At 37.5% G+C, this 12,410-nt stretch overlaps 1 protein-coding gene across 1 annotated transcript; it reads right to left on the reverse strand.

The window, feature by feature from the left end:
- Positions 1-1,273: 1,273 nt before the first annotated feature.
- LOC137710949 (uncharacterized) lies at positions 1,274-8,515 on the reverse strand. Its single transcript, XM_068450118.1, has 4 exons — positions 8,179-8,515; positions 7,797-7,900; positions 7,607-7,691; positions 1,274-1,785 (listed from the first exon to the last, which is right to left on the reverse strand). Exons 1-4 carry the CDS (start codon positions 8,416-8,418, stop codon positions 1,696-1,698), a joined length of 519 nt encoding a protein of 172 aa, XP_068306219.1. The 5' UTR covers positions 8,419-8,515; the 3' UTR covers positions 1,274-1,695.
- Between the last annotated feature and the right edge of the window lie 3,895 nt (positions 8,516-12,410).

Consider the following 12,410-nt stretch of genomic DNA (forward strand, 5'->3'; position numbering starts at 1 on the left):
TTTAGCAGCGTTAGAGGAAGGTCATGAAGAGCAGGGGAAAAGTTGATTTCAAATTAGATTTTGGCAGGGGTTGTTGAAGAATTGAAGTGAAAATTATGCAAAAATCTAGTCTTTCGTTTCAATAAATTTTCTAAATTTTTTTTTTTTTTTGTAAGTCAGCAAGTGGGTGTGTGGTTAAGGTATTATTCAAATATTAAGTTTGCATACTCTTATGTAGGGAATTGCCGGATTGGGGCTGTACAAACCCCAAATCTGGAGCTATATTGACTGAGGCAGTATTACTTTGCAGCCAATTTGATTCTAGTCAGCCCCATTAAGTGAATTGATGAAAAAATCCCTACATATGACATGTTTTAATGGTAAAATGGATGAAAAGAAACGTAAATGATAGATTCTAACTTAAGACAGTCTAGTTGGAAAAATTTAAAATTTAAAATTTAGTGGCAATATTGTACATGCTTACAAGGTCGGGTGGTACTTGAGCAAAAAATCTTTGTATTTTTAATATTTAATATTAATTAGAGCCGTAAACGGTATGGCTGCTACCATACTTGACCCGTTTAACTATCGTAGACAATGTGCGAATTTCACCACACCCTTTAGATCTTTAGATGGGTAGATGAACATAGAAAGAGAGACCAATAAGTACCTCAATCATCCTTGACCATGGCTACAAGCAACCCCTCATCGCCACAGCCGCCACCGCCATCGGTTCCATCTTCTGCCTTCCAGCCAGTTTTTTCAGAAACATATGGTTCTTCCTACCATACATTGCCGCCATAGTTTGTGCCAACCTCATTGCCACCGCCTGCCACACCCGCCACCTCGGCCTAATGATCTGCTGCTTCACTGGCAATCCAAAAATACAACATTCCGAGCCTGAAGAGGAGTCTCTCTTGGCTCTCGCTCTACCATGCCACCGTGGCCGACTCATTATGCTACGCCATCTTCTCATCCTTTAAAGCTGCCGGGAATATCAGCGATTCTGGAGGAGCCAAAGCTGCCGGCCATGTGAGGCACGACAGCGAGCGAGGAGGCTCGCCTGTTAGCGGACCGGCAGCTGTACACTAAATTGGTAGCACCAGACGTAGTTACAAGAAAATAATGAACTACCTCGTCATATATTGTTTTTCTACACCATTTTCAACTTTTGCGTGCCATTTAAGTGGGGCTCTAGAAAACAAAATGAGCGTGCAGTAAATAAAAAAGTGTGCGGAATTCATTTTCTTTCAATGTCGTACTTTCAGCATTCTGTTTGCGACCGATCAACTCCATTTCAATGATAAATTTAAGTCTGGGAACAGCGTCGAGTACAAAGTGCTGCACAAGGTCACAAAACACAAATGCTGCAATTTTCTAGTACAAGTGTTGCAAGAGATAACAAATGAAAGGAAAATTATTGTCCAAATGCTTCAAAACGGATAATCTATATCAATACTTGAAGATTGAGTCTCGAAAAAGTTGTTATTTCTGTCTGATACATTCCAGTATTGCAAAAACGCTCGTAAAAAATTCCTCACCAAGCAGTTGTCCACGGAATACAAGTTTAAAAAGACAATTATAGCAGATTGTTCTCATCAGCTAACAGGTATAGCCTCAAATAACCATCTAGCTACTGAGCACTGCTTGTTCAAAGGAATCGGAAACGGAAACTATAGAAAGAGACTGGCAGCACCTACCAGAGGACTCAAACTTTTAACCGCAAAAATTGAGCTTCTTCATCACTGTAGCATAAGCAGGATGGACAAGGGCAGGCACTCTGAGTCTACGCTTAGATATCTTCGACTGCATAAGATATAAAATTTCATTAATTTCAGGAACAAATTGGTACATCTAGACTTCTAGTCTACTAAAAACCATTCGTAAATCATGAATGCACCTCAGACCAAAAAAATTATAAAAAATCATGAATGCACCATTATAATGAGAGAAAAAAAGGTACATTTGCAATAAAAGGATTTGAAGTCTGGTCGAGCAGGTTAAGGCACCAATGAGATATTTAGCTGCACTAATAGGGCAATGGACAAGCATGCATACATGTTCATGTTGCTTCCCAGACAGAGGAGCTAATCAACATATTGATGACCAAAATAAACATAATCCACAAATAAGACAGGGGGAAAAGAAAGAGAACTGTGATCCTAATGACGCCAATGCCAATTCATCTGGATTTGTTTCACCAGAAACAAACATATACGAAGAAGAATGCCCCACAAAATTAAAGAAATAACTAGTATATAATCAACAATCGACACACCAAGATAACTCCTTTTTCTATACTTTCTCAAACTAATGGGGGCCAATCTTTTGCTTACAAGACATTATTTTACTCGAATCTTTAAAAATCTTGTACCCTTCAGTGCTCAAAAATCCGTCATTTTAGAAACATCGCAGGCTACAAGATACCAGCTAATGTAACAACTTTTTATCAATTTCATTTAGAAATCACAACTCAGGATAAGAGTGTCCTTTTGCTGTACAAAGCTGTGCAAATAGTGTTGCTGTACGATCTTATATAGAGAGAGGCACTTTCACATCTTCTTAACCGGAAACGGCTGGGGAGAGAAAAGGTTTCATTTTTAAGGGCTTGTAAAGGTCATATGCGGGATACTTATAGATAGATATAAACTAAGGGTGCTGGTCGGCAAATGAAAACTGGTTGAAAGGGAATTTTCAGTAGGTAATTGAACTTCAAACTTGCTGAGTACCACTCTAAGGAACAAAAATAGTGAAAAAAGAATTCACTTGTTCCGCATGTGATGTCATGACTTAGGTTTCAGTAGAGTATATAATGTAACTGAAGCAGTCATTCAAACAACTCTCTTTTCATTATCTGTCGAAAACTTTGCAGGAACCCGAACTGTGAATAAGCAATATGACAACACCTATCTAATGTTTTGGGACACACCCAACACATAAAAACACACATGTGCTCAAATAGTGCATGTATCTATATGGACATATGAAATGAGAAACCAAGATGATTGACCACCCATATTGCAAGTTGAAGCCATCACGAGTTTTTTATTCCAAATCCTTCAGAGGATCTGATTACAAGTAGGAAAACCTCAACCAAAATCACTTTACAACTGCTAACATATCCCACAGTATGTGAGAAAGAGAGTAATTCTTAAAATCATTTGAAACTGAAGCCCAGAAGGCTGCCCAATATCTTACTCTTCCCCATAGATCTGCTACCCCCACACCAGTATAATTCTCAAAAATTCTTTTGTTACGCTCCAACCAAATGTTCCAAAAAACTGCCGACACCAGACAACCCCACAAAGCTTTAGCTTTCCTCCCAATTCCTAGAGCCTCAAAATTAGTGCTTAGAAGCTCGAAACAACCCTTTGGAATGACCCAACTAACTCTAACCTCCTGAAACAATTTCCACCACAGTTGAATCGTGTAAGAACAATGAAGAAAAATGTGGTTAACACTCTCCTCCTTAGCTTTACACAAACTGCACCAATGGGGAGAGAAGCAAATAAAAGGACTTCTCCTTTGAATTTGATCACAAAGTGTTGAGCTTCCCAATAGCCACTAGCCACACAAGAACTTTGACCTTTGGAGGAACTTTTGATTTCCAAATCTGAGAAGAGGGTGGAAAATGTTGCACAATCCCATTGTTGCTCAAGAAAGAGCGATAGGATTTGCAAGTGAACCATCCTGATAATTCCAGTTTCCACCTTCTATCATCCGCTCTTGATTGAGACAAGCGAACATTTTCCAAATCCTTCTCAAGGCGATTATTGGATGATTCTTGTCCTTGTCCCTTTGGTCCCTCTCCAGCAATTCGGGAGGCTAAAGTGCAAGCTAAGGTAAAGGTATTCGCTTGCGTTATTGCATCTCCAACTTACAGGTATTAACCTAGTGTAGAAGTAACGCAGAATTTTGAACCATTTTAATGTTTCATTGTCCAGTTGTATATTTCGTGGATAATGTTCACTAGAAAAAAGCAAGTTTGTCAATTCCAGCCACTTATGTGAAAAGTTAAAAGTTTTTCGGAGGGAGGAAAGGGGTTTGGTGCTAGTGGCATGCTGTTTCACAAATTGTTGTGGTGGTTTGGCTGGAAAGCAATAGAAGGATTTTTATTGGTGGAACTTTCACAAGAGTTTGCTTCAGTTTCCTGAGTTTAGTGATTGCTCTTTTCATGCTATTTTCCTTGACTCTAATGCCGTCATCTTCTATACAACTTTTTTTTTTCTTCCTTTGGAAAATAATAATTATTAAAAACAAAAATTGCAACCAGTGAACAAGAAATCCATCGAATCCAGATACAGTAAGGGTGTGTTTGGATGAGGGACTTTGAAGTTCCATGGAACCTAGGCTAAAGTAGCTAGGAATGTGCTAAAAAAATTATGTGGAAGGAATTTGAAAATGACTAGATGCAATACATTTAAGAAGAGGTGTCATTTTGAAATCATTTGTTTAGAGTCTTTGTAGTGCATTTGTAGTGTAGAGTATTTCACTTCTTGTAGTGCATCTTTAAGAATAAAGCCTGAAGTTCTTCGGGACATTGCAAGTCCCTTGTCTTAACATAGCATACGGAAATTAACAAGACCTACAACAGCCACATAAATAAAAGCTATGAAAGTAAGAGTGACGAAAGTGAATACCAAAGCCTAAAGCGAAGACCAAAACCTCACCCTTTCCCAAAGCTCTTCTACCCCACCCACTTATTTACCGTTAAATATCCTCCTATTCCTCTCCATCCAGACATCCATATAAGAACCATTCTACAAAAGCCTAGCCTTTTTTCCTTTGCCGAACCCAGTAATCTTTCACTAAGAAACTTGTCGCACCCTTCTGGGATTACACAACTCACCCCTGCCTCCTTGAATAATGAATGTCACAAATTAGAGCTACTGGCCAGCAAACAAATAGATGATCAACATTCTCTTCATTCATCTTACACATAATAGACCAATAAGGGGAGAGACGGCAATTGGTTCTTCTTTGTTTATTTTCTGATTACAGATACTCACTAGTCTGCCCTACATCACTATGTGGTCTCAACAAAAGCAAAACGTTTATAAGGAGGAAATCACCATTATTGTCACATGGTGCCATACTGCCACGTCAGCAATGGAGATGGAAAAGTAAAGAAAGATTGAGGTAACTTCACACGCAATTAAACTTTGAGGGGCAAAGTGAGACACGAGTGATATTTCGAGAGGCATTGCGATAAATAACCCTATTTTGTATTTTTTACATTCTATCAGCATAATACGCAAGTTTAATACCTAAAACTTTAAAAAGGAGCTTATAATTGTAAATGTCTATGATTGTAATTGCAGATAAAATTAACAATTAAAGATATTTGGCAAGATATCTAGCGTATTATAAGAAGACAACCTAAAGTGGACAGGCAGGAGACAGGTAAAACCTTTATACTTAAAATTTGCAGCAGACTATTATTTGACATGATGAAAAAGCTAAACCAGTCCTTTCAATAGTGCATTAGCCTCAAAGAAAGAATAACAGCCGAAGCACTAACAAGACACGGTTATCTTATCCAAGTTTCAACAAAGGATTACCTAACATGAAGAAAATACTACCTCACCAGGTTCAATAAGTGCATAAAATCAAGGCACACACTATCCAGAACGTGATCTAATCACTAGCCCAATTAGTAAGCAACTGAAATGTAGACAAAATTAATTAACATCAGCACCCCAATGCAAACAAAACTAATTAACAAAAGCACCCTAAGAACTGAAAGGATGAGCAAAAATAAACTCATCCTCCCTGTTAGCACCTCGAACAATCTCCGAATTCTCTACATCCAAACAACTCAAAATATTTTCAGAACACCACATATCCAAAATCATGCCCCTTTTCTTTCCTCCAAGACTTGGGCTTCTCACAAAGTAATTCAACACAAGATTCAAATATTGCCCAATTCAAAATGGTCTCCCTAAACAGCCTTGTCCATAAAAGACACACAAGAGGGCAATGGAGCATTAAATGATTGAAATTACATGCCAATGAGAAGAAAGATACAAATAGCTGTAAAACCAAGATATGAAATTACATACTCATTACTCACTAATATAGCAGACGTAACCTCACTATAATAAAATTATCCTCTATTGAAGCCCAAGAATTAGTCTCTGGAATGCTCTAACCATGTGCAAAAGGTGCCATGACACTGGGCCACAATTTCTAATATGTATGCCATTTAAAAAAATGAATAAAAATCTAGGCCATGCAGGTTGCTAGTATCAATTTATTCATAGTAAATCGGATATGAGTAAATCTACCTATGGTTACACAAAATTAGCTGTTCAGGGAGATGAATAAGTTACGTCATCGCAAGTGTTCACTTTTTCCTTTCTCTACGAGCATAAAATGGTGTGGATGAATAAGAAGCTCAAAGTTATGTGGGGCTGTTTGGTACTGGCTGTGATTTGGGTGGTTTAGATGAAAAGGACACAAGGACCCCGAATGATGGAGAGAAACTGGTGCTAGGTTTGCGAATTGGCTCCACTTGAGACAAGCAAGACAGATTCTAGATCTGACAGCAAAGACAGGAAATCTTTCACTTCCTTCTCACTGAAATTACATGGAAGCCAAAAATGCAGACAAAGAGATAAAGAAGACTTATAGCAATGGGATAATAAGATAGCGGGTCAATCTATAAAGACAATGATATGGGGCACGTAAATCTGATACCCATACCCGACTCTCTTCCAAAAATCTTACCCTATCCCCATTCCTCACCTCAAAATGACAACCAACAATCAATTTAGAAATATTAGTTCACAAGCATCGACTTGACCCACTAGCTGCGATCTTGGGATTCCAGACATTCTCGTGCAGCCCATCCCCCAAAGGGAATTTGACTATGTCTGGAACTTCCACAACCACATCCCAAGAAAAACTTCACTTCCTTACAATGTTTCATACCCTTAAAGCTCCTTTTTCCTAAACTCAAGCCAACTCATTCCATTATTAAGTGATCCTTCTTTCCTTCCGTCATCCCTTCTCACAAAAAGTTTATCACTGATTCACTATCCATTCCAATCTCCCTCCTCGCAAATGAAGGTGTTTTTGTTACTATTTAAATTGAAGGAACGACAACAATACAGCCCTTCATTAGCTAAGATACTGTTCAAAAGGCTATGTATAGTTTATCAGTAATTCGTGTTAACACAGCAATTGGAATTCAAGGTTAGAAGTTGGGTGGTTAATTTTGTGTTCAACTCAAAATTTATCAGGTTCGTATTTTCTCAACTCAAACTCAACCTGAGCTTTTTTTTTAACTTGTCCATATGGGCAGAAAGTTTGGATTGGCTTCATGGAGTTCAGGCAGAGCCCGTACAAGTTTCACCAATACATGCATCACCAAACTATTTCCAGAGAATTAAAAGTTAATCTAAATTAGCCAAGAAGTTTGGCCCCAAAAAGAAAATATCACCAATGAAATTTTCTTGTGTAGTTGTGTGTACTGTATGTGTACCAAAATTCACCATCCCGCATGTAGTAAAGCATTCATTCATTAGACTTTGAAACATCACTGAAATTTACTACTTGCTAGATGAGAATTGACCAACAGTACATACGAAACCCAAGCTTTGAATAATCAAAATGCAAAGCACACCTTCGAATGGGCATTGTGCCGCTTGCCCGCCCTCCACCGCCGAATAGTCCCATCATTCATTGTCCTAAACCTGGACTTGTACGACCTGATCATGAAATTTCAAACCCACTTATTACCCAAAACTGTAATTACATTTCCAAAATGAGAAAACAAATTACATAATATGATGTTGGAGAAAACATAAACCTACGAGTAAGACTTCATTTTGGTTTTCTTTAACTTGGATGTGACTGGAGTCATCGGCTTTCTCCTCTTCTTACGCTCCCTTGACGAAACATGCCGCACTTGAACCATCTTAACATACACAAACACCACACTACTTCTCTTCAAAACACTAGGATATAATTGCACATCAATGCACATAACAATACCATATCTAAACCCCCAATTCACATTGCCCCTTGATCGATTACAAAACAGACCAAAATCAAATAAAACCCCCAACTAAGTCCGGTATTTGCTGCAAAATTTTCTTCATTTCCTAATGATTCAAGAACACGAATATATCTTTCTCAGGCATCTTCTCAGTAACCAAACAGGCAAGACCACCCACTGAAAAAAACCCAACTTACCGAGAAAGGGAATGGCGAGGAGCGAAGAGCAGTGACAGCCAGTGAAGGTTGGGTCGGTGAATGGGCACTGAAAAGGGACCTGACTATCCATCTGTTATCAATTGATGCGAAAGGGAGAGACTGGTGATGCAGCGGAGGGCAAGACCGAAGCAATGAAGGAGAAGAGAGAGATGATGGGAGAGTTTGGGCTGAGTGCACAGAGAAAGAACGAAGCTTGGAGAATAATCTCTGCATCGCCATGGTTTCGTCCTCGAGAGCAAAAGGGGTTTACAGAGCCTTACCCAGCCAGCAGCTATTGGGTTTTAGAGCTTCTCTTTCGATTTGGGAATGCAAAAATGCGAGCGGCTCTGTTCGGTAATTCAGTCACGGGAGACTGGCTTCCCCATCCAACGGTCAGATATTATTCTCTCTTCACATCTGACCGTTGAATGAATAATGTATGGCATACATGCACCTACCGTAGAAATTTCTGTGTCACAATAAAGCATCACGAGGTCATAGCTCATAGGACTTCAGTTATATCTATAATAGCAACCGAATTCTTTTCACGGTAAATATAACGAATTTTATAAGTTCAATTTTGATGCATAAGAGCATAGTATTGATTACCAAACTTCTTGAAGATGCACTTTTGCATTTTAAATCATTTGTATAGTAAGCATAGAATCTTATGCCATCATAATTTTTTTAATTCTATTGTTCCACACAAATTGCATCCCAATAAAAGCATTCCCAAACTTTAGCACATAGAATGTCACTTTGACCAAGGTTAGCATAAAAACTAGAGATCCATGCACCCGACGAGTTTATAAGGACATCAGTCTCCTTGCGTTTGATTTTTAAAACCCACTTATTTCCAATGGCTTTATGCCCAGGCGGAAGGTCAACTAACTCCCAAACAATATTCTTATCCCTGGTGCTCATCCCTTCCTTTATTGTATATATCCATTTATCTTTGGCAATTGAAAGCAACACTTTTCTTTTTGGTCAATTGGAATTCCATTAAAAAGTAACATGGAGAAGAGAATACAGAAAGACTCCTTAAAAATGAGAAGATAAGCACAACTTTTACATAAAGCAGGACCATCCCTAGACAGAACTTCTTTGTAAGAAGAAGGTTCATCTTACTCTAAAAGTATGAAAATGTAGGCTTCCCTCTATGACCTTGAGTTTTAGAGGGCACACTCCCATAGGTGGGCGTATTCTCTTAAGTGTCTAATGGTACACTCCCACTAGGATGAAGTCCTCCTACATCATCTTTAGCGACCATCGGATTAGAAATTAACTCCCTTCATTCGCTTGAAGATGTTGTGAGTTTATCTTTCTCCAATTTATGGGGAACAAGTTTCTTGACCATATCACCAAGTTTTAGGAAGTCATTCTCTATGAATTCCACATCACATGACTCGATCTCGATTTTTCTTCAATCTAGATGTTCACCATACATCACATAACCCTTTGAGTTTTCACAATATCTTATAAAGATATATTTATTCGCTCTAGGATCTAACTTTCCAAACTTATGTGATGGATATGAACAAAACCAGAACAACCCCATAAACGCAAATTATCCAAATTAGATTTTTCACCATTCCAAAGTTCGTATGGGATCATTTCCTTAAAGAAGTTCGCGCATTGAACCCACAGACCCCGAGGGCCAGTGGTAATTCCTTGAGGCAACACTGCATGCTCTTCTAAAAAATATGACTTGACCTTAACAATCCATTTAAGAAGTCTGCTGACTTGTGATTTTATAGATTCTTTTGACCCTTTTCTCTCTTTTGGTTATTATAGCGTTTGATTTAGCCAAGGCTATTTCTAACCATGGAATTTCACCAAGTGCTAAGGGGCGACCCCAACTCAAAAATGTGTTTCGTTTTGTGAGGGTTAAAGAGAGGGAGGACGTCTATTGTAGGTAGTTTTACATGTACTTTACAAAGAAATTATTTCCATGACTTCGAACAATGATTTTTTTATCACAAAAGAGTAACATTTTCGTTGCTCCAATGCTCGCCCTCTAATTTCACCAAGTGCTATAATCTTAAATTCTAATGCCTTTATGCTAGTCATATTTACAAGTCACCATGCCAGTATGTGTACAATTGGTTTTGTTTTATTTGAAATCTTTAGAATTGTTATCAAATTGTTATTAACTTTTTTGGTAAAAATTTGAGGTTTACTGTGGTATTAGCAAATTTCAAAATATGAGAGTTGTCAATGAATTGATTGAACGTTTGGGTTCAAAATTGCTGATTGAAAGGAGAAGTTGGATTGTGATACTGTCCGTAAGATATTCCTTCACGGAATGAGCAACTTTGATGGTGTACAAGTACTTGATACATACCAATGCTCAAGTACTCTGACGCAAGCTCGATTGGAACTTTTCAGTATCCAAAACATTATATTTCTCCTATTCACTTATGGATTGCTTGGAAATCCAATTGGGATTTTGTGATATTACGTTAGAATATCATGTGCCCACTAAGGTTTGGTGAATTTGAGTAATATGGGCAAAATGGGCTTAGTGAATTTAAGGAAGTATAGATACATAAGGATTTACAATGGGCATATGATGGGCGTATCATATTAGGGTTATGTACTCTATATAAGTAAGGATCGATGTTGGTGCTACGTGCGTTACATATAATACTCCCAATTCAGTATTGTAATTTACTGTGTAGAAACCAATACAAGAATTCTTACTAGCATGTGTTGAGGGATTCAACAAGAAGAAGATGTTCTTGGAACTCAGCGATCCACGATAGTAGTATAGTGTGTTTTAATTGTAACATCCCACATCATCTAGGGGAGTGAATCCTGTAGTCTTAAATTTATATTCCCATTTTTACCTAACACGAGGTATTTTGAGAACTCACTGGCTTCGAGTTCCATCGGAACTCCGAAGTTAAGCGAGTTCGCGCGAGAGAAATCTCATGATGTGTGACCCACTGTGAAGTTCTCATGTGAGTTTTCAAAAACAAAACCGTGAGAGTGTAGTTGGGGTCCAAAACGAACAATATCGTGTTACTGTGGAGTCGAGCTTAGGATGTGGTGGGAGCCTGGGGCAAGATGTGACATTAATTATATGAACATCTTAAATTAACGATATAGACATGATTATTTTTTTATCGTCACAGTAAAACGTCATATGCTATAAAAGATAATAATTAGTTGTCATGCATCACAATAAACTGTCCACTTTTCATGTATCATGACAAATATAATTGTCATTTTGATGTTGTTATGAAGATTCAAAAAGGAGGCATATTATTTCTGTACAGTTTATAACTATCATCATCTAAAACAAAGGAAATAGAGGGCGCTAGACCATATGACCAAAAACTCAAGCGAAGGGAGGAAAGTAAACAAAACTCCATCTGCAGTATTTCCTTCACGGCCGTTCGGCAAGTTCACTACAGTTTGTAATTAAGAAAAAATATAAATTGACAGATTTACGATTCAACGCAATGGCCAAAAATATAATGCTTATATACCTGATGCGGATCCGATCACCACCGATCTTTCTTTATAACATGTAATAATTTAGTCTTTTAACGTTATTGTTTATCTTAAAAATAATATATAATCCTGTACAATTATTAGAGATGTTGTCATACAAAAATGGAAAGTATATAAAATTAGATAGCTGACTATATGGCGTAACTCTAGCAAATTCCAATTATGACATGCAGCTTTCCCGCCGCACAGAACACGTGGAAAGTAAAGGGAGACAAAGAAATCGAGTGGCATAGATGAGGATTCTCTCCTAATACTTTTTGTGGGGATGTTTGAGATTCTTACATCATGATCGTTTATCATATATCATGAAATTAATTTTTGTTAAGTATTATTTGTATTTAATTTTAAATAAATAAATTTAAAATAATTTTTAACCGTACAATATATAATAAACAGTTAAGATGCGAAGATTTCTAAGATCTTCACAACTTGAATCCGAATGGGATCCATCTTCTAGTGGGATGTCCTTTTATTTTATTTTAATTTCTGTATTAATGCAATACATTGACAAGAAGCAATGCCAATCAATTAGCTGAATAAATTCGATTTGATGCTATACAAAAGCAACAACCAGGCCCCACCCTTTTTTCTCCTCCTCGATTAATACTGATAACAACTTATATAAACATGGATTTTTTTTTTATCGAATCTTATATAACACGAACAGTACAGTAACAAAAACACAATTTATAAGTACTGTAGTATTATGTTCT

Source organism: Pyrus communis, chromosome 12, assembly GCF_963583255.1.
Source record: "Pyrus communis chromosome 12, drPyrComm1.1, whole genome shotgun sequence".
In the NCBI taxonomy this organism is placed as follows: domain Eukaryota; kingdom Viridiplantae; phylum Streptophyta; class Magnoliopsida; order Rosales; family Rosaceae; genus Pyrus; species Pyrus communis.